The sequence below is a fragment of the Vigna angularis genome, chromosome 7 (genome assembly GCF_016808095.1).
Source record: "Vigna angularis cultivar LongXiaoDou No.4 chromosome 7, ASM1680809v1, whole genome shotgun sequence".
Lineage (NCBI taxonomy): Eukaryota > Viridiplantae > Streptophyta > Magnoliopsida > Fabales > Fabaceae > Vigna > Vigna angularis.
The window spans coordinates 14351638-14378889 of NC_068976.1; the positions used below are offsets into that span (position 1 = coordinate 14351638).

The following is a 27252-nucleotide window of genomic DNA, read 5'->3' on the forward strand; positions in this document are numbered from 1 at the left end:
GAACGCCTAAAAGTTACTCGAGTCTACCGAACGTTACAATCACTAGTATAACAAAACGCCAAAATCGAACACTCACAAACACTACCACACAGACCGAACGCTTTAAGATTCAACCCAAATTAAAACCGAACGCTAGATACGGACGCTCGCTAACTGAGAAAACATGCAAAATCAACATGAAGTACATTCCATCATAAGAACGAGCGTCACATATATGACCAAAAATTAGAAACAATACAAACTTTTATAGTCAAAATAACTTTGGTTCATTGCATTCTAAGTACATTCCATCATAAGTACAATGAAATCATGGTGATGGTGAACGAAAAAACACTATTGTAAGTACAATAATGTTCACCACAACAAGAACACAGACAATCCCTAACAGTACATTAAGCCTATTTCCCAATTTCTTCACAGAGCAGTCCAAATCACTTATAATCTTCCATCCACCTTCCATTGCTTCTCTGTTCAGCAAACACTCAGACTTGCCTTCACACTTTGCACTGGTTTCCGTTTCAATAACCCCATGATCTGCACACCATGTGAAATAATTGCAACCACCATCTTCACCACCATTCTGTACAACAAAACACCAATCAGGGCACCCTCGAACTGAAAATAAGAACAACGAAAAACCCAACAAAAAACCTTACCTTGAACTTAGGGCAGCCCCAAAATTGCTTGCCTCTGTTCTTGACTGTTCTTGCAGTTCTGATAACACATTTCATCCCACAATAGCACAACGGACTAACATTGCTGTTCTTAACTCCTATGTTCTTAACTCCGCTGCATGACGAAGACGAGCAGGGATGCATCTTCAACCGCAACTTCGATTAAACCGTAGAAGTACTCAGAAGAATTCGATCTGCACGAAACCTCAATCCCTAATTCGATCTGCACGAACCGAACCCTAGAAGTACTGAGAAGAATCCCTAATTCGATCTGCACGAAACCTCAATCCCCAATTTCGTTTAAAACAATTCTTTTCTTTTTACTTATAAAATATTCAATTTCCACGTGCCCCACTCCTGCTTGAATCAACCACGTCAGATAACACGTCCACAACAGCGTGCCACGTCAAACACACCGTAACGCCGTTTGACACTATTTAACGGAAAGGATCCATTTGTTGCAATTTTCATAAAATTGGGACCCAATTGATATTTTCAGAAAGAAAGGGACGAAATTGAGATTCCATGCGAAAATAGGGACTTAGTGAATGATTAAACCTAAAGAATAAGAAGACAGCAACTAATTTTCCAAGCCTCAAATATTTAAATGAATAGAAAACAAAAACTACATAAAAATAAAGCTTTTATGTGTTCAATACTTTTCTTATAAATAGAAAAAGAGATAAATATTTGTTTCCACTTTTCAATGTGTTTAATCTAAGAACAGTGTGAGGAATTAATTCTAATATTTGTATCTTAAATACCTTATTATATTTGAAGTTATTACCATACCCTTAATAACAGTACATATCACTTAGGAATCAATGGGTAATTTAAATATATTTTGTTTTTCCATCTAATGTATTTTTTTTAATGAAAAAATTGTGATATATAGAATTTTTAGTGTCAAAGTCAACAATATCTCAAATATATTTATTAATCTTGATAATTTTATCTCAACGAAAATTAAAATTAAAATATGGATAATTTATCTTTTTGTGAAAGAATATATTTTTTTTAACAGAGGTTAAAGAATATTGTCAAGCAATATTCATAGTGTGAAATTTATAGAAAGTTGTCAAATAATTGTTATCCAAGTAATTTAGAAATACATAAATATAAAGTTATACAAATAATTTATAATTTTGTATGTTAAAGAAAATCACATTATTCACATACAATTTTCTCATAATTAATCTATACTATGACGTCCTTGAATGTCTCTAACACTTGTGAAAATTTCTTTATCAATTTTTTTGTCTATGGAAAGATGGTTAAAGATTTTCTATATACAAAATTACAGGCCAGGTTGAGGATTTATTAACGCTAACTTGTAATAAAAAAAGAGAAGTTGGAGTCACTAAAATAAGTGATAAAATTTTTCATATAAGTGATAGTTAAATTATAAAATTTTAAAATTACAAGCTTATACGTGACTAAAACTAAGAAAGGTGTTGGAATAAGATAAGAGTCATATAATCTAATTAAGAGGGATATTTAGTGAAAAAAATCTAATTAATTTTTTTTTTAAATTTTAAAAATTGAATATACCAAAATAATTTAAAACGAACTCATTTGAAAGGATAGAGAGTTAAAACTTAATTAAACCTTTGTAATATATATATATATATATATATATATATATATATATATATATATATATATATATATATATATATATATATATATATATATTCCTGTAATTTAATTTCTGTATATTAATGCTCTTAATTATTTATCCTTTTTTTATTTTTATCTTTAATTTCATTGTTTTTCAAAATTATTAATAATAAAATTATCTTATATTATAGTTTCCGTGATAGAAAAATTAACAAAAGAGTTACAAAAATTTTCCGGAGAGATTTAAATATAAACGATTTAAAATAAAAGTGAAAATGAGAGGCCTTTTGTAAATAACAATATTTTTGACAAAGATATCTAATTAAAAGTTACGTGCTCTAAATCGAATACATAATTTATTTTGAACTCATATTCCTTTTATTTCAAATTGTTCGAGAATATAAGTGAAGCTCTCAATTTCACTCACAATAATTTATCGTTATATATATATATATATATATATATATATATATATATATATATATATATATATATATATATATATATATATATATATATATATATATATATATGTTATGGTTAAAAAAGAATCATAATGTTTATTAATGCATAATAATTTGAGATAATTTTGTGAAATTGTATTTGACAATTTACGATGGTAACATGTGAAATGCACATCGAATGATCGAATGCAAAATATTTTAGCAATTTGTTGAGATAACAAAATACTAAATCTAAATTATATATTTTAATTTATAACATGATACTGAATATACGGTTTATTTATAGTTTAAAAAAAAATTAGAGTACTCGAACTCATGTTAAGAATGAAGACATGTTCTGAAAATAAAAGAAAAATCTAGTTCAAATAAAAAAATGTACTTTTTAGTTTCTTCGATATGATATATTAAAATAGATGGGCCAGAGTCCAATTGCCAAATCTGGACCTCATCCCATCAAATTTCTTTCTATTCTCCATCACGAAAATATAAATTCTAACTTTGATCTGAAATATGTGTGGTTTTTCCAAAAATGCATTTCCGAAATTGGTAAATATATTCCAAAAAAGATATTTCCAAAACTAGTTCATTATGTTTCAAAAAGTAAAAATTCACATTTGATGTAGGAAAAATATTGATGGTGCAGGAAGAAGCAGCCTGCAGCCGAAGGGACTTCGACACACTTTTTACGCTCTCATTTTCTTTCACCTCCCATAACGTAAAACCAAGTAATTTCTTTTTTTCTTTGGCATTGCACAATTTTTTTTTTTTAAATATAGTGTGCTGTATGATCATTCAGTTAACTACAATTTGAATGCTTAACCATCACATACAACAAGGTTATTGAGTTTAGATAATAACGTAAAAGCTTAAACAATCACATAATAAATCAAATAATTATATATCATACTGGATGACTACCTAAATCATCCGGATGACAATATGTTAAGCTCGAACGATCATCTAATAGATTGTCCGATCACATAAGACTCCTTTCGGTCTGAAAAACACTAAATCAAATGAATCTTACAATCGATTAATTTAAAGTTAAAACATGATTATTAAAATTTGGGTCATAGTTAGATCAACCTTAATTAAAAGCTTACTAAAAAAAATTTATAAATAAAGATTTGAGATAAGAAAACACATTAATTATAACATTCATTACTATATGTCTAAGTTGATATAACTTTAGTATTAGAGTATCTTTTTCAAGTACGATTTAAACAGTTTTGACACAATAAAAACTTGAACCTTAATCGAGACATTAAAAATCGAATAATTGACCTTAACCCATATCTGAAATATATTGTTTCCTATAATAAAATCTAGAATATAATTATAAATAATATAATATAGTCTAAATAAATTTCAAAATAAAATGATACAATTAAAAAAAATATATGTTGTATCAATCTTTTATACTTGTTGATAAATTAGTTTTAAATATAATATAATATTCTCTAAATAAGTTAACACTTTTAATTTAATATATAAGTATCAAAATTGCTTAAAAATAAAGTATTTTTTAATTACAATATTTAAATGTAAAATTAATATTATAGCATTAGTTTATGCTCGGGAAACTAGTCAACAAAGTAGTTAAAATTAAAAGACGATAAGTTTGTTAATTAAATTTATATGATATCAAAATAATAGAATGTACAAAATAACATAGAAAGACTGAATTAGTTACCTGCTTACAAACATAAAATAGAGTTTTTCTTTTTCTTACAGTTATTATTTCATTTTTTACACATTCAAAAATTAAATAATAATTTTAAAAATCAATTAATTCTATTATTTATTCTTGCAAAAATGTTAAAAAACCAGAATAACACAGAGAAATAATATATGGGTTGAGCGGGAAGTGAGTGAGGGTTTTGGTGGGAATATGGATTTTGGATGTTCAGAAGTGAAGGTGTGGAAGGAAGCACTCTCTGCATACCAATCTCGAATTCAAACGCTCTCTCTCACAAAAAACAAACCCAATTTGATTTCTCTCGATGAATTCTACTGCAACCAGCTACCTTCCATCCTTCGCCAACGAAACCCTAACCCCTTTCTCACAACTTCAGAACTCTCCAGTCTCATGCAATGGAAGCTCACGCGCGGCAAGTGGAGGTCACTACACACACACACTCTCTCTCACTTTCTCTATATGATACCATAGTGATTGTTTGGGTACGATTTTGTTTTGGTTGAATTTTTTCAGGCCGCGTCTGTTGGATTTCGTTTCGTCCCTAGACGACGCCGTTGTGAAATCCGCTTCTGAGAAGGCATTTCAGAGCCTTCCCGATGTTTCGGAAGCCGTCGCTGAACTCACTGTTTTGAAAGGCGTTGGTCCCGCCACCGCCTCTGCCGTTTTGGCTGCTTTCTCTCCGCACTTAACCCCTTTCATGTCTGACGAGGTCCATTACTCTGTTAACTTGTTCACTGAACTACAATTTTAGTCATTCAAATTATCGAAATATCAAATAAATAATTAATCTCTCACATCTACTGCTTACTGTTATTGTAATCCATTCTATAACTTACCCTTATAATTATTTGACATATTTATTTATTTATTTGACATTTTATAATTTTAGGGACACTTAATTAGTGTTGTTATTAATAGAGTAACTAATTCCTACATCAAATTAAGTTTATAATAATAATAATAATAATAATAATAATAATAATAATAATAATAATAATATACAATAATAATAATAAACATTTGCAAAAGGGAGAGTTCAAAAGTTAAGACTCCTATCCCTAATTATTGATTGGGGAACATTAATGAGTAGTCCTTTAGTAGGTACACCTATCTTAATTTTATAAAATCGACTTACAAAATTATAAAATGAGGTTTGCACTATGTATTCTAAACTAGTCTTATTACTGATCAACGTAGAACTTCCAACAATGTTTTAAGAATTGGGTAAGCTGAAGAGTAATCTATATATGCTTTTCCCCTAAACTCATTGATACACATTTTAAGGGTAAACTAAGTTCCACTGGAACAGACAATAATAATTTACTCCAACAATATTATATGAGCGGGTGGACTTTAGTTCGGAACTAATAATAATAATTTCTATTAATTATGATTGGCTAATGTGTAATTATATGGACAATATATAAAAAGTAAGTTCTTATTTTTGTTTGTGATTACTAATAGAGTGCATTGCAGGCTATGGAGGCAGCTCTTGGAAACTCAAAAGATTATTCTCTGAAGCAATATCTAAAGTTTGTAGATAAGTTGCAGATGAAAGCGAAGGTATTGTTCTGTGCCTTTCAATGTGTGGATTCATCCTTTTTGTTTTACGTTTTAATGTAGGAAGATGGGAATTAGTTGATTGTAAATTATTTGTTGATTGTAAAAGAAGGGAATGTTATGCTGATGAAAATAATTTTATCGAATTGAAAAAGTATTCTTTGTTCCAAAGGGGGCTGTGATTACCAACATATTGTCCTAGGTTTTAGTTGAAGTTGCGTCGTGGTTCTTGAAAGTGTAAAAAATTATAAATAAACGTTGTTGATGCTACCATGATTGTAGCCGTAATGCAGTTATGTAGACTCCAAAAACTTCTCTGCAACTGCAATCGAGACCATTTTTAGACACTTGATATTATCTCTCTTTTGGGTTTGATTTTGGCATGAATTTGGTGCTGAGAGACAATCATGATTTTTTTAATGTGAAAATATTTTGTCATAAGGTGTGGACTAGAACTATAGATGAAGTTGCTATACCCCACTTACATCCTAGGAATTTGGTTGTGGTAATTTGCAGGAACTAAGTTCAGAAAGTGACTCCTTTACCCCATCTGATGTAGAAAGGGCGTTGTGGAGTTATGCTGTGGGGAAATCATCATCACCGCAATCAAATCAGGACCCTAAGACCAAACCAATCAAGAGCTCTAAAAGGAAGAGAAAAAATTGACATTAGTAGCAGAGCAACAATGAATTTACAATGTATGTTCTTACTAGAGTATGATAGTTATTGCCTTGTTATGTTGGGTGTTCTTCTACATTAGACAGTACTAATCACTAATTATTATCAGGTATTTTCGTTTTAAGTTATGGCCAAATTAAAGTTTCATGTTTTCTGTTGACATTCTCTTATCGCAAATAGAGAAGTTATGCTGACACAAATATCAGGTAGAGATGGTGTGCGTTTTGGTTAGTGTATGTAGATTGATATTAAAACTTGTTATAAGTGTTTTTGATTCAAAATATCCACATTTGCTTGAACGCAATTAATGTTAGAATTAAATATCAATTCTCAACACGAAATAGAAAAACAGAATATTTACTTATCTCATCATAATTTGATTGATTAAATGTTAATCCAAACACGCTCATCAGTATATAGCTCCTCTTGTTAGTTAATATGCTTCGTTCTCTTGTAATTTGACTTTATAAATTCCATAACATCTTAAGAGCACCATGCAATAATATAGGTGGTACTTTTATTTGAAATATAGGATGCATATGAAAGACGTTATTAAGTTTCATGTCGTTAATGATTTATTATTATTGTTATTGATATTACTATCAGTAATTTAGCATGAATTCTTTATGAAACTTTTCTTTGATATCTCCCAAATTTATCTTGAAATTTCTGTACAAATCAAATCTCAGTCATGTGACATTAAGACTTTGTTAATATTGGAACCTCCTAAAACAAGATAGCCACCAATCAGCAGCTATGCGTTGCACCAAAACAGAGAAAAACTATCTATCGCCTTTTTGTTTAGAGTAGCCATGTATGTAGTTGATAATGTGTGAACAAATTCATTTTATTTGCGTTAGCACTGTAACTAAATATGAGAAAAGTTCCTGCATATAGCAGCTTTGTTTACATGGTAAAACCATGTATGAAATGATGATCAGTCAAAACTGATTCATATCTACTGACCAAAAAGTTTATTCAAGTACTCCTTACTCATTAATCATTGCTTAGGTATGTATGCTTGGAAAAGTTTTTCAATATACAAGAGAAAAAGATAACAACTATAATGCATTGAGTTTCTTCATGAACTAAAATTAACTGCGAATGCGAGTTGACATTCGGTTTATGTTCATATTTTTTCATAAACCTTAAATTCTAAATCTTAAACCAACTTTATCCAAACATAGATATAAGTATCTCTTGAAATTGATATGTGATATTTCTACATCTTCACCATAGTGCTCAATCTTCAATTCCTCGTAGTACATAGTTATTTTTTTTCCCTTTAGCAGGGATAGTCGTGGGGTTGCAACAAAGAAAGTCAAGTTAACATTAGTGGCTTGTATAGTGTCTACAGGAGTAGCACAAAAATTAATTGGATATTACTTCCTGCACCTATTCATTTATTGAATTTCCACTTTTGCCCTTATTTGAAAGTTACTTCCCAAAAATGTAATCCGGAAGTAGAAAATATATTTTGAAATTTTGTTTACAGAAAAAGAAAAATATGTTTTCGGAAATTTTTTTCGAAATTCTTTCTAAATCTTTTCTCTGAAAATTTTCAATTTCTTTTTTGAAACGAATTGTTTTTGGGATAATGACTTATTAGTTCCGGAACTTTTTGTCCGGAATATATTTTTGTCCCTTTCTAAATCCAACAGGTTTTTCTCCTTCTGGAATCTTTTTTTTTTTTTCCTTCCGGAATCTATTTTCCAGTCATTAACATACCTCTTCCGGTATCCATTATCCGGACCACACCACCGCACCTTTCCGAAAGCTTCAAATAAAACTCAAGGGCAAAAAAGGAATTAAATAAAATGATAGGGTTGAGGAAGCAATTGTGAAATTAGTTTGATGGTGTTGGGTGTGGTAGATTTTTGACAAGTATACCAAATCGTTCCAAATAATATAGAGTAAGTTCAAAGTATCGTTCTCCCAAGAGACTTGTGCAACACATGATAATTCTTCCTTTTATAACTCAATTAGACATCAAATTGTACAAAAAACACAAGAAACTCTTTTTGGTATTTTTATCAAACAGTTGGTGTGCAAGGAATTATATTTAAAAGAAACTTCGTTGGAATCAGATTTCATGAATCATATGAATATAAAACTCTTTCATTCAAACATTCATATCAAGGCATACTAGTCCTAATCCCTTAGCAACTAGTTCTAAATTTATATATCAAAATGTTAATCCCTTAGTCCATCTAACATACAATTTGCATTAAGTCCGATGCTAAAAATGACCAAGTTATTGAGTCTATCGCTAGATCCCAAATCACTTAGGTGCTCTATCTATGTTCATGTTCAAAAGACATTCAAATAACATTATATTTTCATACAATGATAGTAAATTCAAGAAAGAGCATATGAACGAACAACGATATATTGAGCAGGAAATTTAACTACTCCTAGTCATCTAAAACATACACATTTGAAGCAATCCCTTGCAACAATGGTGTCTTGATGCCTTGAAGTAGTCTCCGGAAATTCCTGAGATGTTTTCGTTTCTTTCTTTTGTTCGGAACTTCCCCCGAAGAATGTTTCTGTCTTTCTATCACGTCTTTTAAAGTCACTTAACTTCATTAATTCGCTCAGCGCACATGTACTGGTGCGCTCTGCGAATTTTCTTAACTGCTGCACTTTAACTGATGTTATTCGCTCAGCGCATAGGTACTGTTGCGCTATGCCAATTTTCTTCTTCTGGCAGTGCGAATTTTGGCTTTCGCTTTGCGAAAATTGGCTGACAGAGTCTAAATAATATATCATTTATTGTACAATATTTTACATAACAATCTACTACTTATTACAACTTTTCATGAGGAACAACATGAATAATTACAAGATTGAGCTCATTTATAAGTATAAAAACAACTCTTTTTCACACTTATCAACTCCCCCAAACTTGAACTATTTCATACCCTCATGAAATCACATAAGAAAATGAACATCATAACAGACATTTGACATTGTGATAAAATGGCTCTGCACATCAGAATAATCACATGCATTCCCAAAGATTTCAAACAAGTATGACATGGTGCATCACTCACAAAATCATCTGTGCATAGAATATGAACAACCAGATCGGCATTTATCATTACTCACACTCAAGTGTTTGTCCTCACATGACAATAGAATTGACATAGAAGTTCATCACCTTTTGCATTTCATTTGATTCACACACTTCACACACTATTGGTTAAGTCCAAAGGTCTTTTCAGGTTAAGGCTTGACTTGGCTAGAAAAAGAATCATGGTTTTTCTTGGATTCAAAGACACCAATTAAGAAGAGAACAACTTCAATTCCCAATCCAGTAATCAAATCCCAAAATATATCATTTATCACATACCATTTTCTTTCACAACTCAACCTTCTTTTTCATTTTGAGCTTCTTTTTTTTTTATCATATTTTCTCTTATTGATCTTTTCTTCCCACAAACTTGAATTCAACCTTAAGCTCTTTTAAAGCATAATACATGTTCTCTTCTAAGGTGTAAGGTAGGATATCATCTAATAGGCTCAAGGTGGAAGGAAAACATTTTCAAGGCTCAAAAGGGTTCCCAAATATATCATGATGTGTTAAGGTTGGCGGTTTGACCAAGTAGCTGTATAATCAATATCAAACAATGCCTCTCTCATCCTTAACCACACAAGTGTGTATGTATGTAAAATCATAATCATGCAAAAGTAAACTCCATATCTACACAACTCATCATATTTCTTATTCTCAACACATGCTGTCAACACTCAACAGATCTGGTCATACATACTCACACACAGATAAAAATATATGAAGCACATTGCAACCGTAGTCATATGTGTTATCATTTTCAAGAATTACATCAACTTAATCAAGACAATGCATAACCATTAAATCAAAAAGTCACATATCTTTACAACTAACACATAGTTCAAAACATATTACAAAACATAAATAACATAACTAAACATTGAAGATAACTCCATCTGCACCTGCATAATCATCATCTGCATAAAAAGCACTTGCAAAACGTAACATATAGAGAAGTGAAATAGAAAATAAAATAAAAACACAAACAAAGAAATAAGAAAAAGAAGAAAAAAAATTGTAGAACGTGAGCACACTAACCAAACAACAATTCCAATATGCAAAATGATTGAAATGGATTTCCTAAATAACCTCACTCAGATCCCTCTTGTTGCAAGATCACTTAGTACTCCCCTTTCAGGTGTTGAAATCCCATCCCTAGGATCTTCCAACAACTAAAAACATCTGTAGACAAACTGCATAAAAGAAATTCAAACAAAAGAGACATACAATTGGCAAAGAATTCCACTTTCCCTGTTTTCTGAAGTTAGAACACTCAGATCCCTCTTGTTGTGCCTACCTAAGTATGACAAACCGTCACCCAATCCCTTAGTGTAAGAAGTCCACCAAACTTGCCTTAAGTTCCAAAACAGTGAATCCAAACACACAACCCCATCCCTGGTGATTTGCACATTTGGTTTGACTTAGTTAGTTCCGCTACTGAAATCTCATTCGTAAGAACTTTCAATAACAACATCAAGCTCTAAAGCGTACCCCGAGACAGACATTAAGTTCAAACTAAATCAATGGAAAGTCTTAAAAAACTAAAGCCAACTGCATACACAACAACATTAAAAAGGAAAATTCACAACAAAGTCTAAAAGAGTCATAAATGCCCAAATTGTCTTGTGTTGGAACACAAGTCCCCGGCAGCGGCGCCAAAAACTTGTTAACTTTTTGGCAAGTATACCAAATCGTTCCAAGTAATATAGAGTAAGTTCAAAGTATCGTTCTCCCAAGGGACTTGTGCAACACATGACAATTCTTCCTTTTATAACTCAAGTAGACATCAAAGTGTACAAAAAACACAAGAAACTCTTTTTGGTATTTTTATCAAACAGTTAGTGTGCAAGGAATTATATTTAAAAGAAACTTCGTTGGAATCAGGTTTCATGAATCATATGAATATAAAACTCTGTTCAATATTTCATTACTTCATTCAAACATTCACATCAAGGCATACTAGTCCTAATCCCTTAGCAACTAGTTCTAAATTTATATATCAAAATGCTAATCCCTTAGTCCATTTAACATACAATTTGCATTAAGTCCGATGCTAAAAATGACCAAGTTATTGAGTCTATCCCTAGATCCCAAATCACTTAGGTGCTCTATCTATGTTCATGTTCAAAATTGTTTTTCGGTAATCAGAGACATTCAAATAACATTATATTTTCATACAATGATAGTAAATTCAAGAAAGAGCATATGAACGAACAACAATGTATTGAGCAGGAAAATTACAGTGAGTTCATTACATTCAATCCCAACGAAAGAGAAATTTAACTACTCCTAGTCATCTAAAACATACACATTTGAAGCAATCCCTTGCAACAATGGTGTCTTGATGCCTTGAAGTAGTCTTCAGAAGTTCCTGAGATGTTTTCGTTTCTTTCTTTTGTCCGGAACTTCCCCCGAAGAATGTTTCTGTCTTTCTGTCACGTCTTTTAAAGCCACTTAACTTCATTAATTCGCTCAGCGCACATGTACTGGTGCGCTCTGCGAATTTTCTTAAGTTGCACTTTAACTGATGTTATTCGCTCAGCGCACAGGTACTGTTGCGCTATGCGAATTTTCTTCTTCTGGCAGTGTGCGAATTTTCGCTTTGGCTTTGCGAAAATTTGGCTGACAGAGTCTAAATAATATATCATTTCCTGTACAATATTTTACATAACAATCTACTACTTATTACAACTTTTCAATGAGGAACAACATGAATAATTACAAGATTGAGCTCATTTATAAGTATAAAAACAACTCTTTTTCACACTTATCAGTAGATATGTGGTGCTTGCGTTTAACAGAAGCAAAGCTTTATGCAAATTCAACCCTTCAGATTACTCAATAAAATTTTGCTGTAAGTATAGATTTACTACTTATTTTAAATATATTTTGAAATGTCTTCTTGATTATCAGATAAGAAAAAATTAGTATTTTAGCTCAGATGACACAAGCTAAGCTGCAGAAAAAGGGTATAGACACGATTTGCCCGTTTTTAATAAAACGGGATGAGGCAATGCTGCAATAACAGATCTGGGTGACATTAAATTGCTTAAATGCTTTAATTGTGAGCGGTTTATTGTGATGCAAACAAATAAACTCAAATTGGTACTTATTGTGATTTATCAAAGATATATATATATATATATATATATATATATATATATATATATATATATATATATATATATATATATTTCACTCTTTTTAACTTAAAGTTAAAATTTAGACTTAAATATTTTTTTATTCAACAGATTTGAACTACTTTTCTTACTTTCTAAATTTAAAATTAGTTAATTTGGTTCTTCAATTTTAATAATGTTTTATTTTCTATTTTTAAGGTAATTTCTCATTTTTAATTTTGTTGTAAAGACAAAAGATGCGTCATTTATAAACTAGGAGATGAAAATAATAATTCTTAATATTGGGGAATTAAATCAAATGTAGATCTAAGTTTAGTATAAACAAGATGTAAGTCTTGCACTTATAAATAGATATATTAAATTGAGATATAGTGTTATTTTAAACAATAACACTTTAAAGTCAGACTCAAAGACAAAAAAAGCCACACACACACACACACACATATATATATATATATATATATATATATATATATATATATATATATATATATATATATATATATATATATATATATATATATATATATATATATAAAGAAATACATGTTCAAATGGTTGATAGAAACTTTTTGCTGGTTGCAAGTGTATGGAATCGTATTGAAAATATTTAATTTAGATATTGAGTTTTAAGTTATAATATAAGAGTAGATATTATTTTTATTCTTTGAAATACTATTTCTCGATTCAATATTTACTTTTAATTTTATTTTATTTTTAAATGGTTATCAACTATGTTAAATTTAATACATTTTTCTTTTGAAGAAAAACTATTTTTCAATGCTACTACAATTTTGATTAATCTTAATTTAACTTTTAAAATTTAACATATCACAATGAGATGAGTACAAACTGTGTTTTTCTTTTTCGTATACTTATCTCTCTCTCTTTTAATATTTTCAACATGTAGTTATTTTTTCCTTCTATCTATTATCATAAAATTTAACTTGAGAGCTAATCAAGTTTTGATTGAATTTGTTTATGATTTTTTTTTTCTCATTACCAAAAGTATTTCTATGGAACATGAAGATTAATCTTTAACCGAGTATTTTCAAGAATCGGGAATCAAACATCAATCACTTTGGTTGTATGGTATTTCCTATTTCTATTAATATCTCCAAACGTACTATAAATTTTTAAATACAAATTGTATTTATAATAGATGTGCACAATTCAAAAGTTTGAAATGGCTAAAATCTATAAGTAGCTAATGTTACTTATTTACCATATTCATAGCTTAATTTGGAGTTGTATGTTTTGTTAAACAAGAAAAAAAAGTGTAACGGCTGAAACTAAAATAGAAACATAATATATGGAAACAATCGTATTAAATTCACAACATTTAACACATGAAGATATGTGCATCAGTATGTTGTAATATAACTATAATCGATCCAAACAACTTCATACTGTATGTAACTTACATATAGAAAGGTTCAAAATAGGAGTAAACCAAAACACACTCTCAACTCTCTCATGTAACTATAACATATTATACACAACTGAAATTTAATATGAATCTCATAACATCCACAAAACATAAACAACTAAACACTGAAATTTAAGGAACTTTAGAAAATTCTGGTTTAGGTAACTCGAACTTAAGTAATTTAGAAACTTTTGGTAACTCAGGCATTTAAGGTACTTTAGGCAATTCTGACTTTGATAATTCAAGAACTTTAGATAACTCGGGCTTAGCCAATTCAGGGATCTTAGGCATTTTAGGTGTTTTAGGCAACTCTGTCTTATGCAATTCCGACTTAGGCAACTCAAACTTAGGTAATTCAGGTACTTTGGTCAATTCTAGAACTTTAAGAAATTCAGGAACTTTAGACAACTCAGGAACTTTGGGCAACTCAAACTTAGGCACTTCCGAGACTTTAGGTGAATATAACTTTGACAATTCAGGAACCTTAGATAACTCGGGCTTAGGCAATTCTGGGATCTTAGGTATCTCAACTTCTTTAGGCAACTCGGACTTAGGCAATTCAGGATCTTTAGGTAACTCTGGTTTAGACAATTCAGGGATTTTAGGAAACCCTGTCTTAGGCAACTCAGACTTAGGTAATTCAGGAATCTTAGGCATCTCAAGTATTTTAGGCAACTCTAACTTAGGTAATTCAGGCTTAGGCAATTCAGGAACTTTAGGCAACTCAGGAACTTTAGACAACTCTGATTTAGGCAACTTAGGAACTTTAGACAACTCTGATTTAGGCAACTCAGGAACTTTAGGCAACTCTGATTTAGGCAACTCTGATTTAGGCAATTCAGGAACTTTAGGCAACTCAGGAACTTTAGGTAACTCAAACTTAGGTCCTTTAGGCGACTCTAACTTTGAAAATTCAGAAACTTTTGGTAACTCGGGCTTAGGAAATTCAGGAATGTTAGGCATCTCAGGTATTTTAGGCAGTTCTGACTTAGGTATCTCTGGTACTTTAGGTAACTCTGGCTTATGCAATTCAGCGACTTTAGGCAATTCAGGGACTTTAGGAAACTCTGCCTTAGGCAATTCAGGAACTTTAGGCAACTCTGGTTTAGGTAATTCAGAAACTTTAGGCAACTCTGATTTAGGAAATTTAGGAACTTTAGGCAACTCAAGGACTTTAGGCAACTCAGGAACTTTGGGCAACTCAGGAACTTTGGGTAACTCAAACTTAGACACTTCAGAAACTTTAGGCGACTCTAACTTTGACAATTCAGAAACTTTTGATAACTCAGGCTTTGACAATTCACTAATCTTAGGTATCTCAGCTATTTTAGGTAACTCTGGCTTAGGCAATTCAAGAACTTTAGGTAACTCTAGCTTAGATAATTTGGATTTAGGAATTTCAGGAATTTTGGACAACTCTTTAGATACTTCAGGGACTTTAGACAGTTTAGGCAATTCAGGAATACTTAAAGGTGGTATTTCAGCTATATTGGGCAACTGAGGAACCTTAGGGAGCTCAGGCTTTGGAAATGCAGGGATATGTGATGCTGAGAACTCGGGTTTGGGAAGTTGTGACACTTCTGGTTTGGGCAATGCTGATTCCAAAAGAACACGTGCTCCAGCAACCTCCGTGTGGCTGCTTGCTGACAACAACATCAGAAACACAAACGAGAAAATCACTTTAGACAAACCACATGTCCCCATGATTGAATACAAGAACTTGAGAAGAATCTATAGCAGAAGAAGATTTTCACAACAGTTTAGAAATGCTCTGTGAATGCACACTGCTGATTTGCATTGCTGTGTGTAATGAGACTTTTATAGAAGAAACTATGGAGCATGCCACGTGAGTTGGTGGGAATGATACGGTGTAAGTATTGTTTGTTTGCTCAACTTCTTACCCACATTGTAACCCTCAATCTCATACCAAACTGTAATCAGAACCGTTGTTGTTCACCTAATCTGTTGGAAGCAGATGAAGACATTTTAGTCACCTTTGAGTTGAACTGTTAAACAACAAAAGTCAATGTTCTAACGTCAAAGATCCACAAAACCAAGGATCAACAGTGATTTTTGGCAATAAAAATAGTTTCTTGCAAGCTTTCTTTCTGTTTGTTTCGTCAACAAAACCAGACTCCATTTCAACCCCAATAAACTGTGATAATTAACAAGCCATTATTATCTTTGAAACGTACAGAAGCGAATCACAGGTTTGCAGCAGAAAAAGCAACCTCGTAACATTAAAAACTTAGCTGAACAACATTTAACCATTTCGGTACACGTTTCACATCTATAAACCTTATATTTACTTACATATTTGGTTGCTGTTCTTCTTCTAATATTTATTATGTAAATTATGTCATCGACTTATAAATTGTCGTGTGGTCCAACATTGTAAAATTCGTATTAAATATTTTAAAATCATATCTTATGCTGATGAAAAATAAATTAATATGCAGTTTCACTTACAATGTATTGATATTCAATTAATAGTAATTTTCTTACATGCTAATGTTTCATATTTTATAACCTTTATTTTATTTAGAGTACGTATTTTTAATTGAATAATTGTATAAAGTTTATTTATTTTAAATTTTAATTTTGTTTTGTTAGGTAAAGGACAAGTATTTTAGAATTTCTTTTAGAACTAAGTTACCTATATATTTACTACACAACGATATTGATTAAAAAAAACACAAGAACAAAGTTTATTTCATGAGAACATTTTTAATATAAAAATAAGTACAGGAATAATAAAAAATATTAACTTATTACAAGCATAAATTTTAAATACAAATACAGTATTTAAAATGCAAGAGATAAAAAGTGTAAATATTGTTTAAAAATATCTCAAAAGATGAGTGTAATTTTCTCTAATTCACTACATTGAATTGTAATCAATTTTAGTCAATTTTGACAGATATAAGATATTTCGAAAAAAAATTAACAAAGTTTAATGAGTTCAACAACCGTATCAGCTTTATTTATACTATGAATTAATTAGAAATCAAGTTTATATTTTTTTATTCATAAAAAATGATGACATTTAAGAGAGTTTATAACAATTCATGTAAGATGTTCAACCAACCATACCAGTGAACTTGACAATTAGAAATGAAATTTGATTTTACTTTTGAGAATAAAAACCAACAAAGGTATCATGCCTGTGAATAAATATGACAGCATAAAACCATTTAGATTTTCAGTCATTATCCTATTTTCTCTTTAACAAGCTGGATCAGTGAAGAACACATCATGTTATATAAAGAACATCATAAAATGAAAAAAAAGAAACACCAATATTTGAAGCACTGATCTACATAAACAATCTCTCACCACCATCATACAAGTTGCAACATTTTCACCCTTGCAAATAGATGCATGCACTAAGAAGCTTCTCTCATTAGTTACATTTTCTTTTGAAAAGAAAAACATAAGAACACCATAAACCCTTGCAACACTGTTGAAACTTGAAAACAATGTGCTTCAAAAATCTGAACCTGGCAACTCTATACATAATAATAATAATAATAATAATAGTAATTCAACAAAAGTAATGATAGTTGCACACACTTTACTAGCATGCTCCTCAAAACACTGCTCTCCATGCCATTAAACAAGACCATTGATTGCAACTTGTTCTACATCATCTAGATTTCACACATTATAATGTGCAACTCATTTTCCAATTCATAAATCTAACAAGTCATCTTCTGCTAAAACTTCGAAGAGCCAACAGTTAGGTATTAAGGACCCTATACAGCTAAACCCTTTATTTTCTTTCTCTCTATTGTTCCCCCATTTTCAACCTTCAGTTAAATTGTGCAGTCAACAAGAAAATTCCAAAGTCTTTGTTGTTGTTGTTGTAGTAGTAACATGGCTATATAAGAATCCACACACTATAACTCTGTTTTCAACCGCCCTGTTCAATTTAACAATAAATTACAAAGAATCAGACACTTGATAGTGATTGTGCAGACAACCTAAAGTAAACTGAGATTCTGTCTACTGTTACCATTGGGTCCCAAGTTGTCAAGTGCTGTATTAGAATCGTATCCAATTCCATAGAAGCTTTGGAACTCATGGTCCAAAACATTCTGCATGTAAGAGTATCAGTATTTTTCAAAATTGAGAACTAAAGGGTGTTGATTAGAGCAGTGTAAATAGAATATGCACCTAAAAAAGTTTAAAGGGTTTTTACATTATCATTCATTTACAAAAGTTAAGTTTGATGAATTTAACTAACTATCTTAAAAACAATACCAAGGATGATTTCTGATTGATTGTTTTTACTTTGACAACAGTGCATAGAAAGTAAACTCATCAGAGTGTAACGTGTTCAGAGATGTTTAGTCTTTTTACCTGGGGCAAAGGAGGGAATTGTGATGATGTACTAGGCATGCCAGCCAATGTTCCATGGAAATTTCCACTGGGGAATGTGTGAGAGGAATTGATACCAGGACCATATGCACTAATTCCATGTCCTATGCGTGATTGAAGAATCTAAGTGAAGAGAAATGAAATCATCTTAATTCAATCTGTTAAAATATAGAAAATGGACCAAGAAGGTTAAGGCCTTCACTCACATCCTTGGATATAATCCTGTCTACATCAAAGTTTAGTTCTGGGTTCACTGTGGCAAGTTTCATGGACAAAAACTGCAAAATATCTCTTTCATAAGTTCACTGACCAAATCACAAAACCATAATAATTGAACAGACAAAAAAGTTGTCATATTGAGTTATCATAAAAAAATTTCTTACTATGCACTATTCCCTTTTAAATGGTAAATTGAAATCATAAATTATGACACTACTTTCATACCTCAACCTGTTGCTGAAGTGATTGCACGTAGTTTATTATCTCATCCAGCATTACGGCTTTGCCAGTTATCTAACAGAAACCAAAGACACCATCATGGTTTAACCAAAGAGAAAATTAGTACGCAAAGACATCATCATACTTTCAGAGAAACCATTTAACACAATCACAATATTCAAATCACCTTGTTGCAACCAGGAACAAGTTCTTGAAGCAGCCTCATTCGCTCACTAATCTTTTCTCTTCTCACCTGCAAACAAAAAAGTTGTATAATTAGACAATGAAAAATACATAAAGGGTTTCAAACTTTTTCATGACAAATATTGGGGTGAGACGGGGATGGTACTCTTTCTGCAAGACTGTGGCTGTTTGTGGCTTGTCCTCTTCTAGCTCTCACGTGAATGAAGTTTTCTTTAGGAGCTTCTCCACTTTGAGAACTGTTGTCCTTAGCTTGCTTCGCTGATTGCTTGCCACGCAAATCTGCACTGTTGTTCTGCTCAACTTTTGGCTTCTTTTCATGTTCTTTTGGACCATCACAGGCCCTCCCCGGAGAATCTTTCACAGTTTCACTCTCAGCATTCTAATCCAACCTCATAAAGCGTTTCTTTCATTAGCTCTCACAACCACACAAAACAACACCAATGAAACATTCCAAAAGTCCTAAACGAGATAGTATGTAGGACAAAACATATATACACTTGCTTAGATGTTTCTCCTATTGTTCTCTAAGTAAAATTAGAATTTCACTCTGATAATGCATGTTGATCTTAATACAAATCTTTTTGTGTGGATAGAAGAAGTAAAACTCCAATTTAGATGGGAAAACAACACACAAGAAATACTTAAGAAAGTGCATCTAAGTTTTGTCCTTGGAGATATCACATTGAAATGAACAAACCTTATTTGGGCTGAAGGTAGAATTATGATCAAGCCCTCTCTTTCTTCTATTCCCACTAGGACCAGATCCTGGTGCTTCCTCTTCAGGAATTGAATCCTCAACCTGAGATTGTTCACCATTAATCTGAGTGTCCTTGATCGGATTATAATGTGGTGGGTACCCTGAGTTAGCCACATCAGCAGACCCATGCTGGACAAAAGAGGCAGCACCAACCATTTCTGAGAAGCCCCTGCTTGCATAGGAGTGAACCTTGGGGACCATGCCCCCTAGATTTGAGTCAGACATGTATTGAACAAGGTGGGAAGTGTTGGTAATTCCTTGGTTTTCCAGAACAAGAGGGTAAGAAGAGTTGGCATTGGCAAAGTCGGTATGAGAAACCATTGAGGAGCCTCCAAAAGTTTGAGCCTGACTCAAGGAAACAAGTGGATCCCAAGCGGAAGAAGCAAGAAAAGGGTTAGCAACATCAGAAGGCTTGGCCATAGACACGGAACTAATAGCCATTTCTGAAACATTAACATTGGCAACACTGAGACCTGAAGATGGACAAGTCAGAATGTTCTCATTTCCGTGTTGAAACCCCATGGCATTTTCCTGACCCCCCATCTGAACAAACTCGACAGTCCCTAAACAGTCACAACCGAGAAAGTAACCTATTTATATATAATTCACCAATCAATCAGACTCAAACAGTTTCATCACATCAGAGCTGCATCTAGAAATAAACAATAGCATATGATTAAAGGGTAAAGTGAATTTTGACTAAGTTGGCTCGAGAGATATCTTGCAGGACTAAACAAGGAACAAATAACTTGGCAGCTTTATAGGACTGAGAGGAAGTTAAAGTAAAAGAAAACCCTCATTGTGTAGCCTTAGATAAATGAAAAACAAAAGAAAAGGTAAATGGAATATAATCTCCCAGTCAGTCACCAGCTTCGTTTTTTACCTGTTCCTTCAAAAACCCTAAACCAAGATCAAATCTACTGCTTCAATGCTCAGTAAAAGGGGGAAAAAATGCTTCCTCTCAGACAAGAAAGTGAACCTTTCAGTCTTCAGAGCATAAAGCGGACATAGACAGTGAGATTAGCTAACAGCTCATCAAACTACAAGTAAAGCAGATTCCCTTTTCTCCTCTGTCCTCACAACAACATCTAAAACCCCTCATTCCATAAAAAAACATCGGTGTTAAGCAAGATTAGCACTGTCACTAGACGAGTTCTGTGTTGTTGTTGGTGGTGTTTTCTTGCTTGGTTGAAAGTGGAAACACCCTTCTAATTAAGAAGCTCCAACACGAGTGAACAAAAACAAAGTATCTATCTTTTCTTTTTTTTTTCTTTGATTTAAAAGATAGGACAGGAGGGGTTGTTGAAACTCTTGCAATTAAATTCTGGGATGAGAATCCAAGAACAAGGCACGACCAAGGGCATCAAATTCTACTCAAATCCTGCGATGACTGAAAGAGACAGAATTTAGCAGAGTTCCCTTTACTGGGGTGTCTCTGACGGGAGCATCAAATGCTAGCTAGACCAATTTCACCAATTGGGTACTAAGCATAAACATCAAAATGTAGCATAAATATCTAACTTTAATAGATCACAACAAAACACAACACCACCACCACCACCACCACCCCCAGGAGCTACTGCTACTATCACCAAGCTAGAAAGATAAAGACACACATAGAAGAGAGAGAAAGAAAATATGTGAGTGAGAGGGAGAGAGAGTCTTTTCTTTGTGTACCTGCCCAAGCTATGAGGTGACATGTATCATTTTAAAAGACACACTAACTACTGCCAACTGCTCCTGTTGGTAAATTATTGCACAAGCACAACCTAATCACTCTTTTCTCTTCCCACACTTGTAATCATTTTCAGCTTCAGTTTACCCTAAATTAATATCCATTCTCATTAACCAATGTATATATTTTTTATATTCCAACCATCTTCTTCATCACAACAACAATATAACTATTTCACTTCAACTCCTACCATATATTTTTTCAAAGCAGTTCAAACTCAAGTTTCTATAATATTTTAAGCATAAATCTTCCTTTTTAGGGCGTGTGAGATTTGTTTGCAAAGTGTGAAAAGATGGAGTGGGAGAGGTTCTTCTCTTGAAGGCCAAGCTTGCCCTCCTTTGTATTCATTAACAAACATACTTCTTTAGTATTTTTATTCATTTCTCTTTTTTTTACTGACACATTTGCCAACTGTTCTAAGTAACATAACACATACATATGTATATAAAAAACCATGTATGTGTCTTTCTCTCTCTCTCTCTTTGCTGTTACACACTCATTTTACTCAGTGCCAACTAACCTCTTTCATTTCTTTTTAGAATCCTCAATTATATGCACCTAACCTCCATCATCCTCCATCAACCTCAGCCACTGTTCATCAACTGTGGACCCCACCAAATCTTCCTTCCAAACCATCCAACCCGTGAGGAGGGGGCCCACAGGGGACACGTGTAGGGCATTGATTCAGAAGGGTGTGAGAGTAGGGTGTGGAGGCAGTTCAGGGTATGATGTCTTGTGTTGTTGTGTGTCTGCTTTAAGAAAGATCATTTTTTTAAGTAATAATAGTGTAATAAAAATGGTGAAGCAGAAAGCTTTTGTTTATTTATATTATTATTGTTATTTGTATTTATATTTTAACTTTGTGGGGGTGTGGAACATAGGGAATAATGGAATCTAATGATCGATTTTACCTTGTTGTCCTGCTCCTACGTTTTCCAGCTGTAGCCTCTGAAGCCTTTGTCCTTCATCCAATCCAGTCAAACCAAAATTATCTAGTCAACTATTGGCATCCTTGTGTTGTGATCTTGCTGGAAAAACTCCCAAAACAATAATAATAATAATAAATAAAAATACCAAATCAACAGCTTATTTTCTCGACAGTCATCATCAGATCAAGAATGAGACCCTGCATAGTGTCAAATAAAATTATATAATTTTTCTTATACCTGAAAAAAATAATATATAATATGCATGGGACCAAGTGTTTTTTTTTTCTTTATGATTTGTTTTGGTTATAGGAATATAGGATTGGTAGGAGTGTGTGTGATCTATGGACATGGGATCTGTATTTTTGTTTATGCTTTCTTTCATGATACAAGATTTTGAAAGGAAAAGAAGAGTACAAAGAAGATAGATATGAGAGAATCAATGAATTACTGAGTTTTGCTTTAAAATCATTCTTATAAAATTTAATGACTTTATTATCATGCAGTTTATATTTGAATGGTGTTAAATAAATATACTACGAATTTCACAAGTGCAACGACTTTTATTATAAAAGTAAAATAAATCATATACAAACATTCAAATAGGTATATTTGTTTAACATTATAATGTGTGAACAAATACAATTTACCTATACATATGAATTTATAAAATTAATTTCGTATACTTTTTAGAAGATGAAATTTATAACATATAGAACATGGGTATTGTTAATAATATGGCTCTTGGGTCTATTCTAGATATGCACAATTATATACTCGCCTTTCAATAAATGACTTTCGTAGTTACAAAACGATAACAAACAAATAATCTTAAGCTACTATTCTTATATTCAAGTATGTATGGTCATAAGTCATAAATTGTCTCTCAATTTTGATATCTTTTATAACTCAAATAACATGATACCTCGTTGCATGGACACTTAATTCTCGATGAATCTTCCCTGGAGCTGATAATTGACACATTCACCAATTTTTCAATACACAATACCTTGGTTTATTTGATGTTATTAATAAAAATTTGAATATTATAATTCAATATTTATAATAATCTCGTGCATTATAATACCTAGAAATAAAAATATAAGAGGTCTTTTTAGTGAAACTTAAGTGTTTTATTATTAAAATACCAATCTGATCATTTTAAAAATAACATTTTCTCTCTAAAACTATTCATTTTACTTTCTTTGATTTTTCTTTAAGATTTTGAATATTCAATTTACTCTTTTGAAAATTATACTTAATACCTATCCGGTTTATTATTAGTCAGACAATCAACCCTTCATTAAGTAAATCAGACTGAATGGTATAAACATGGTGGAAATCGATCAGTTGAATTGAAGGAAATTAATTCAAAAAACATCTCATTTAAATGTTAAATCACAATTAGTCATGTTTGAACCCTAATTAGGACCTTAATAAAAAAAAAACTCATCACGAAGTTTATAAATAGTTGTTAGATGTAGGTTACACATTAATTACGCAATTATTGTCCTTATAATCTGAACCAAATTGATTTTGGGATCGAAGGACCTTCGATAAGTACCCATAGACTAATGTTTGATGAACAAGACTTGGATTTGTGAGCGACCAACTAAAGATCGACCAGTTGGACATAAAGACTCGACCCCGTACTTGAAACAAAAATTAATTAGAGTCCACCACAAAGATAAAAAAGGATTGGTTATTGGATGAGTCCAGTCCTATAGGACGAACCTCTCCCAATGGTTGATTATTAGTCGAACTAATTTGCTTGCTATATGTGCTGTTTTGATAAGAACTTTCAGAGGTTGCTTACTCGGTGAGCAAGTGATCTCGTTGGCAAGTAAGATCTCTGGCTGAGCCAAATAGTATTTAACAAACTTTTGATAAATATATTTTAAATACTTCTAAAATGTTAAAAATTGTTGGTTTCTCATATATTTTCGATAAATGATTGAGATTGATGATCTTGTCTTAGATAAATTAATAATTGAGATTTATGATGTGTGAGGTCGAGTAAAGTCAAGGAGTTGTGCATATAATATACTATTTGTGGATGTTAAGTTGAGTAAAGTCAAGAGGTGGTGGTCATAATCTACTGTGATTTGTTGGTGTGATATATGTGAAATGTGAACGTAGTTATTTTCGAGGAAGAAATATTGTGTTAAAATGTTTTAGGTTCTACATTGAATGATGATTTAAAAAGAGATTATTATGATTCTACTAATATTGGATTCGTAAAGAAAAAGATATTAGGTAACGAGAGTTGATGCAGGTTCTTGTGACTTATAGTACGGTGTGAAAGAAAAAATGTATCTTGTAGCTTATAAATAATTTACCTTGTTATATGAGAAGGACTTTGTTCCTACTATATATGTAGCTTTATGTCAACGAAAGTAATATTATAGGTACAAAATCTATAACTCTACAGTGCTCAATTCTTTTAGAATAAATATTTATGATGATGTAATGTTAGTAGTTAATGATATGAAAGATAACCACCTAGAGTAATATGTATTAACACTTATTACTATAAATGATCAAATGATTTGATTCATGAATGAATGAGTTTATAAAAATGAATGAGTTTTTAAAAATGTTTTAGTTACATTAGTGGAGTGATTTATAAACGTATGACACTTACCATTACAGCTTCTATAAAGAGTTTTACAAGCTAATGCCACAAAAGTATTTAATGCATATAGTATTATAAAATTAAATAAATAAATAAAAATATGTTGAAGTGAGCATAGGAAGAAGTCATGGACCTACTTGAAAATGTAGCACATGCACATTAATGTGATCGTAAACTGTCTTAGTGAACCATTAAGGAATTGATTGATACACTAATTCTAAAATATATTACATATCATCTTGCACTTTAGCTTATAGATTTTATTTTTTTAATTATTCATTAGTTTTTAGCTACATCAGAGTTTATCTTCACCTTAATCATGCATCTGCCAATTAGTTCTTAATCTATCACTATAATCATAACAAAGTCTGAACCCTAGAGTTTGAGGTGTACTTTTGCTATGTAAAAAAACTAAAAAATCATGTCAACCAAAATGAAAAACTAAATTCCCTCTATTACAAAAATGAAGTAAAAACAATAGGAAAGTTTCATGTCATTAAAACATGAACAAACTTATAAGAAATCAAGAAATTGTTTAAAAATTAAAATTTTGAGACACTCGATTTGTAATTATTATTTTTTGTATATTATTCGTTGTTATTTAAAACTTTTAATTTTTATTAAATTTTTAATTATATCTTCTTCAAGGTAAGTTATTTCAATTTTTTTGAGAATAAGTATCTTAGTGATAACTTTATTTATATTATTATTTATATCTTAGTCATTTCAAATTGTTATATATATATATATAAATTGCAATGTCTAAGGACATCATGTGTAATCACTGTGTGAGCTGACTGAATTTGAATAAATACTATACTTTACTCTATAATATAAGTATCTTGTATATACTCAACAAAAATCATATAGTTTTACATAGGAATCATCTATATCATATTCCCATAATCTGATGTTTATTATTTTATGCATGATTGCACATAGCAAGGTGGTTTCAGCTACATATAAAAAAGTACCTATAGGAGATAAACAAGGTTTTTATATACTTAACAAAGAAAATACGGTTCCGGTGAGATTGAACAGAGAAGGTACAGAATAATAGTTCATAATTTACTATGATCTTAGTTCAACTTACCAAAATTAAATATGTGGGCCATTTTATTACGATCGTTCATTCGATTATCTACTTTTCTGGACAGACAACTAGTTACATCGGAAAACGATTGCAATAAAAGTTAGAGACAGTCAAATAGAGACAGAAGAAAAACAATATGAGTGCTGTTACGATAATATAATTTAAATAATAATAATCTTAACTCTTAAATCGTAGTTTTATATCATTGAAACTCTTTAAAATATCTAACATATGCCTACAGGATAATTTTTCTGCTTACCACTTTCAATTTTTTTTAAATATGGCTCCAATTTTCTTGAGTACTCAAAATCGTTCTTACCATATTTATGCGTAAAAAAAAAAGATAATAATATTTAAACCTCTTTGGTGGGAAAATTATTCTTGAAACACCTCCACACAAAGTGTATTGCTTTGAAGGAGTTCTTACGTTTCAAAGAGAAGATCACACTAACATTTGTTGCAACTCCCTTACCATCTCATGCAAAAACTCATTCCAAAGATAGGATACCCTCCTCCAAATTATTATCCCAAGTCCTTTCATCCTTCCCTTCTTTGGTTGGCTAAACAACTTTAAGACTTGCAAAAACTTATTCATTGTGTTTATTTTCAAATAAAATTATGTTACATATCGCTATAAAATTTGACATCACGGTTATATTAGCACCTCAAAGTTCATCAATCATTTGTTATCACATGAAAAATTATTGAAAAGAAAAATTAAATAAAAGTATACAAAACAAAAAA

General features: G+C 31.4%; 4 protein-coding genes across 6 annotated transcripts; 1 reads left to right on the forward strand and 3 right to left on the reverse strand.

Moving 5' to 3' along the window:
* Positions 1 to 301: 301 nt before the first annotated feature.
* On the reverse strand, positions 302 to 764 carry LOC128197656 (uncharacterized). Its single transcript, XM_052879804.1, has 2 exons — positions 657 to 764; positions 302 to 580 (listed from the first exon to the last, which is right to left on the reverse strand). The coding sequence occupies exons 1-2, from the start codon at positions 729 to 731 to the stop codon at positions 308 to 310; spliced, it is 348 nt and encodes a 115-aa protein (XP_052735764.1). The 5' UTR covers positions 732 to 764; the 3' UTR covers positions 302 to 307.
* Positions 765 to 4601: 3837 nt separating this feature from the next.
* On the forward strand, positions 4602 to 6850 carry LOC108337495 (uncharacterized). Its single transcript, XM_017574028.2, has 4 exons — positions 4602 to 4879; positions 4971 to 5166; positions 5934 to 6020; positions 6534 to 6850. Exons 1-4 carry the CDS (start codon positions 4650 to 4652, stop codon positions 6681 to 6683), a joined length of 663 nt encoding a protein of 220 aa, XP_017429517.1. The 5' UTR covers positions 4602 to 4649; the 3' UTR covers positions 6684 to 6850.
* Positions 6851 to 14299: 7449 nt separating this feature from the next.
* LOC108337665 (protein PELPK1) lies at positions 14300 to 16119 on the reverse strand. The gene is given in 1 exon segment (XM_017574236.2): positions 14300 to 16119. A coding segment is annotated over 1 exon segment (1572 nt). The 5' UTR covers positions 16045 to 16119; the 3' UTR covers positions 14300 to 14472.
* A 1501-nt stretch (positions 16120 to 17620) lies between these two features.
* On the reverse strand, positions 17621 to 21790 carry LOC108338552 (transcription factor bHLH74). Of its 3 annotated transcripts, none has more exons than XM_017575496.2 (9): positions 21003 to 21790; positions 20060 to 20682; positions 19508 to 19741; positions 19346 to 19411; positions 19165 to 19233; positions 18927 to 18998; positions 18703 to 18843; positions 18356 to 18437; positions 17621 to 18262 (listed from the first exon to the last, which is right to left on the reverse strand). In XM_017575496.2, the coding sequence occupies exons 2-9, from the start codon at positions 20660 to 20662 to the stop codon at positions 18240 to 18242; spliced, it is 1290 nt and encodes a 429-aa protein (XP_017430985.1). In that variant the 5' UTR covers positions 20663 to 20682; positions 21003 to 21790; the 3' UTR covers positions 17621 to 18239. The 3 variants fall into 3 exon arrangements, with proteins under 3 accessions (XP_017430985.1, XP_052736747.1, XP_017430984.1); XM_052880787.1 differs by having other exon boundaries at positions 20060 to 20464; positions 20593 to 21790; XM_017575495.2 differs by having other exon boundaries at positions 20060 to 21790.
* Positions 21791 to 27252: the final 5462 nt, after the last annotated feature.

Coding starts and splice junctions, on each gene's coding strand:
- LOC128197656 (XM_052879804.1), bottom strand. CDS start 731: ATGAAATGTGTTATCAGAACTGCAAGAACAGTCAAGAACAGAGGCAAG. Junction 581..656: donor GGGGCTGCCCTAAGTTCAAG/GTAAGGTTTTTT, acceptor TTTGTTGTACAG/AATGGTGGTGAAGATGGTGG.
- LOC108338552 (XM_017575496.2), bottom strand. CDS start 20,662: ATGGGGGGTCAGGAAAATGCCATGGGGTTTCAACACGGAAATGAGAAC. Junction 18,438..18,702: donor AATTCCCTCCTTTGCCCCAG/GTAAAAAGACTA, acceptor TCTTACATGCAG/AATGTTTTGGACCATGAGTT. Junction 18,263..18,355: donor TGACAACTTGGGACCCAATG/GTAACAGTAGAC, acceptor TAAATTGAACAG/GGCGGTTGAAAACAGAGTTA.
- LOC108337495 (XM_017574028.2), top strand. CDS start 4,650: ATGGATTTTGGATGTTCAGAAGTGAAGGTGTGGAAGGAAGCACTCTCT. Junction 5,167..5,933: donor CCCCTTTCATGTCTGACGAG/GTCCATTACTCT, acceptor AGTGCATTGCAG/GCTATGGAGGCAGCTCTTGG. Junction 6,021..6,533: donor AGTTGCAGATGAAAGCGAAG/GTATTGTTCTGT, acceptor GGTAATTTGCAG/GAACTAAGTTCAGAAAGTGA.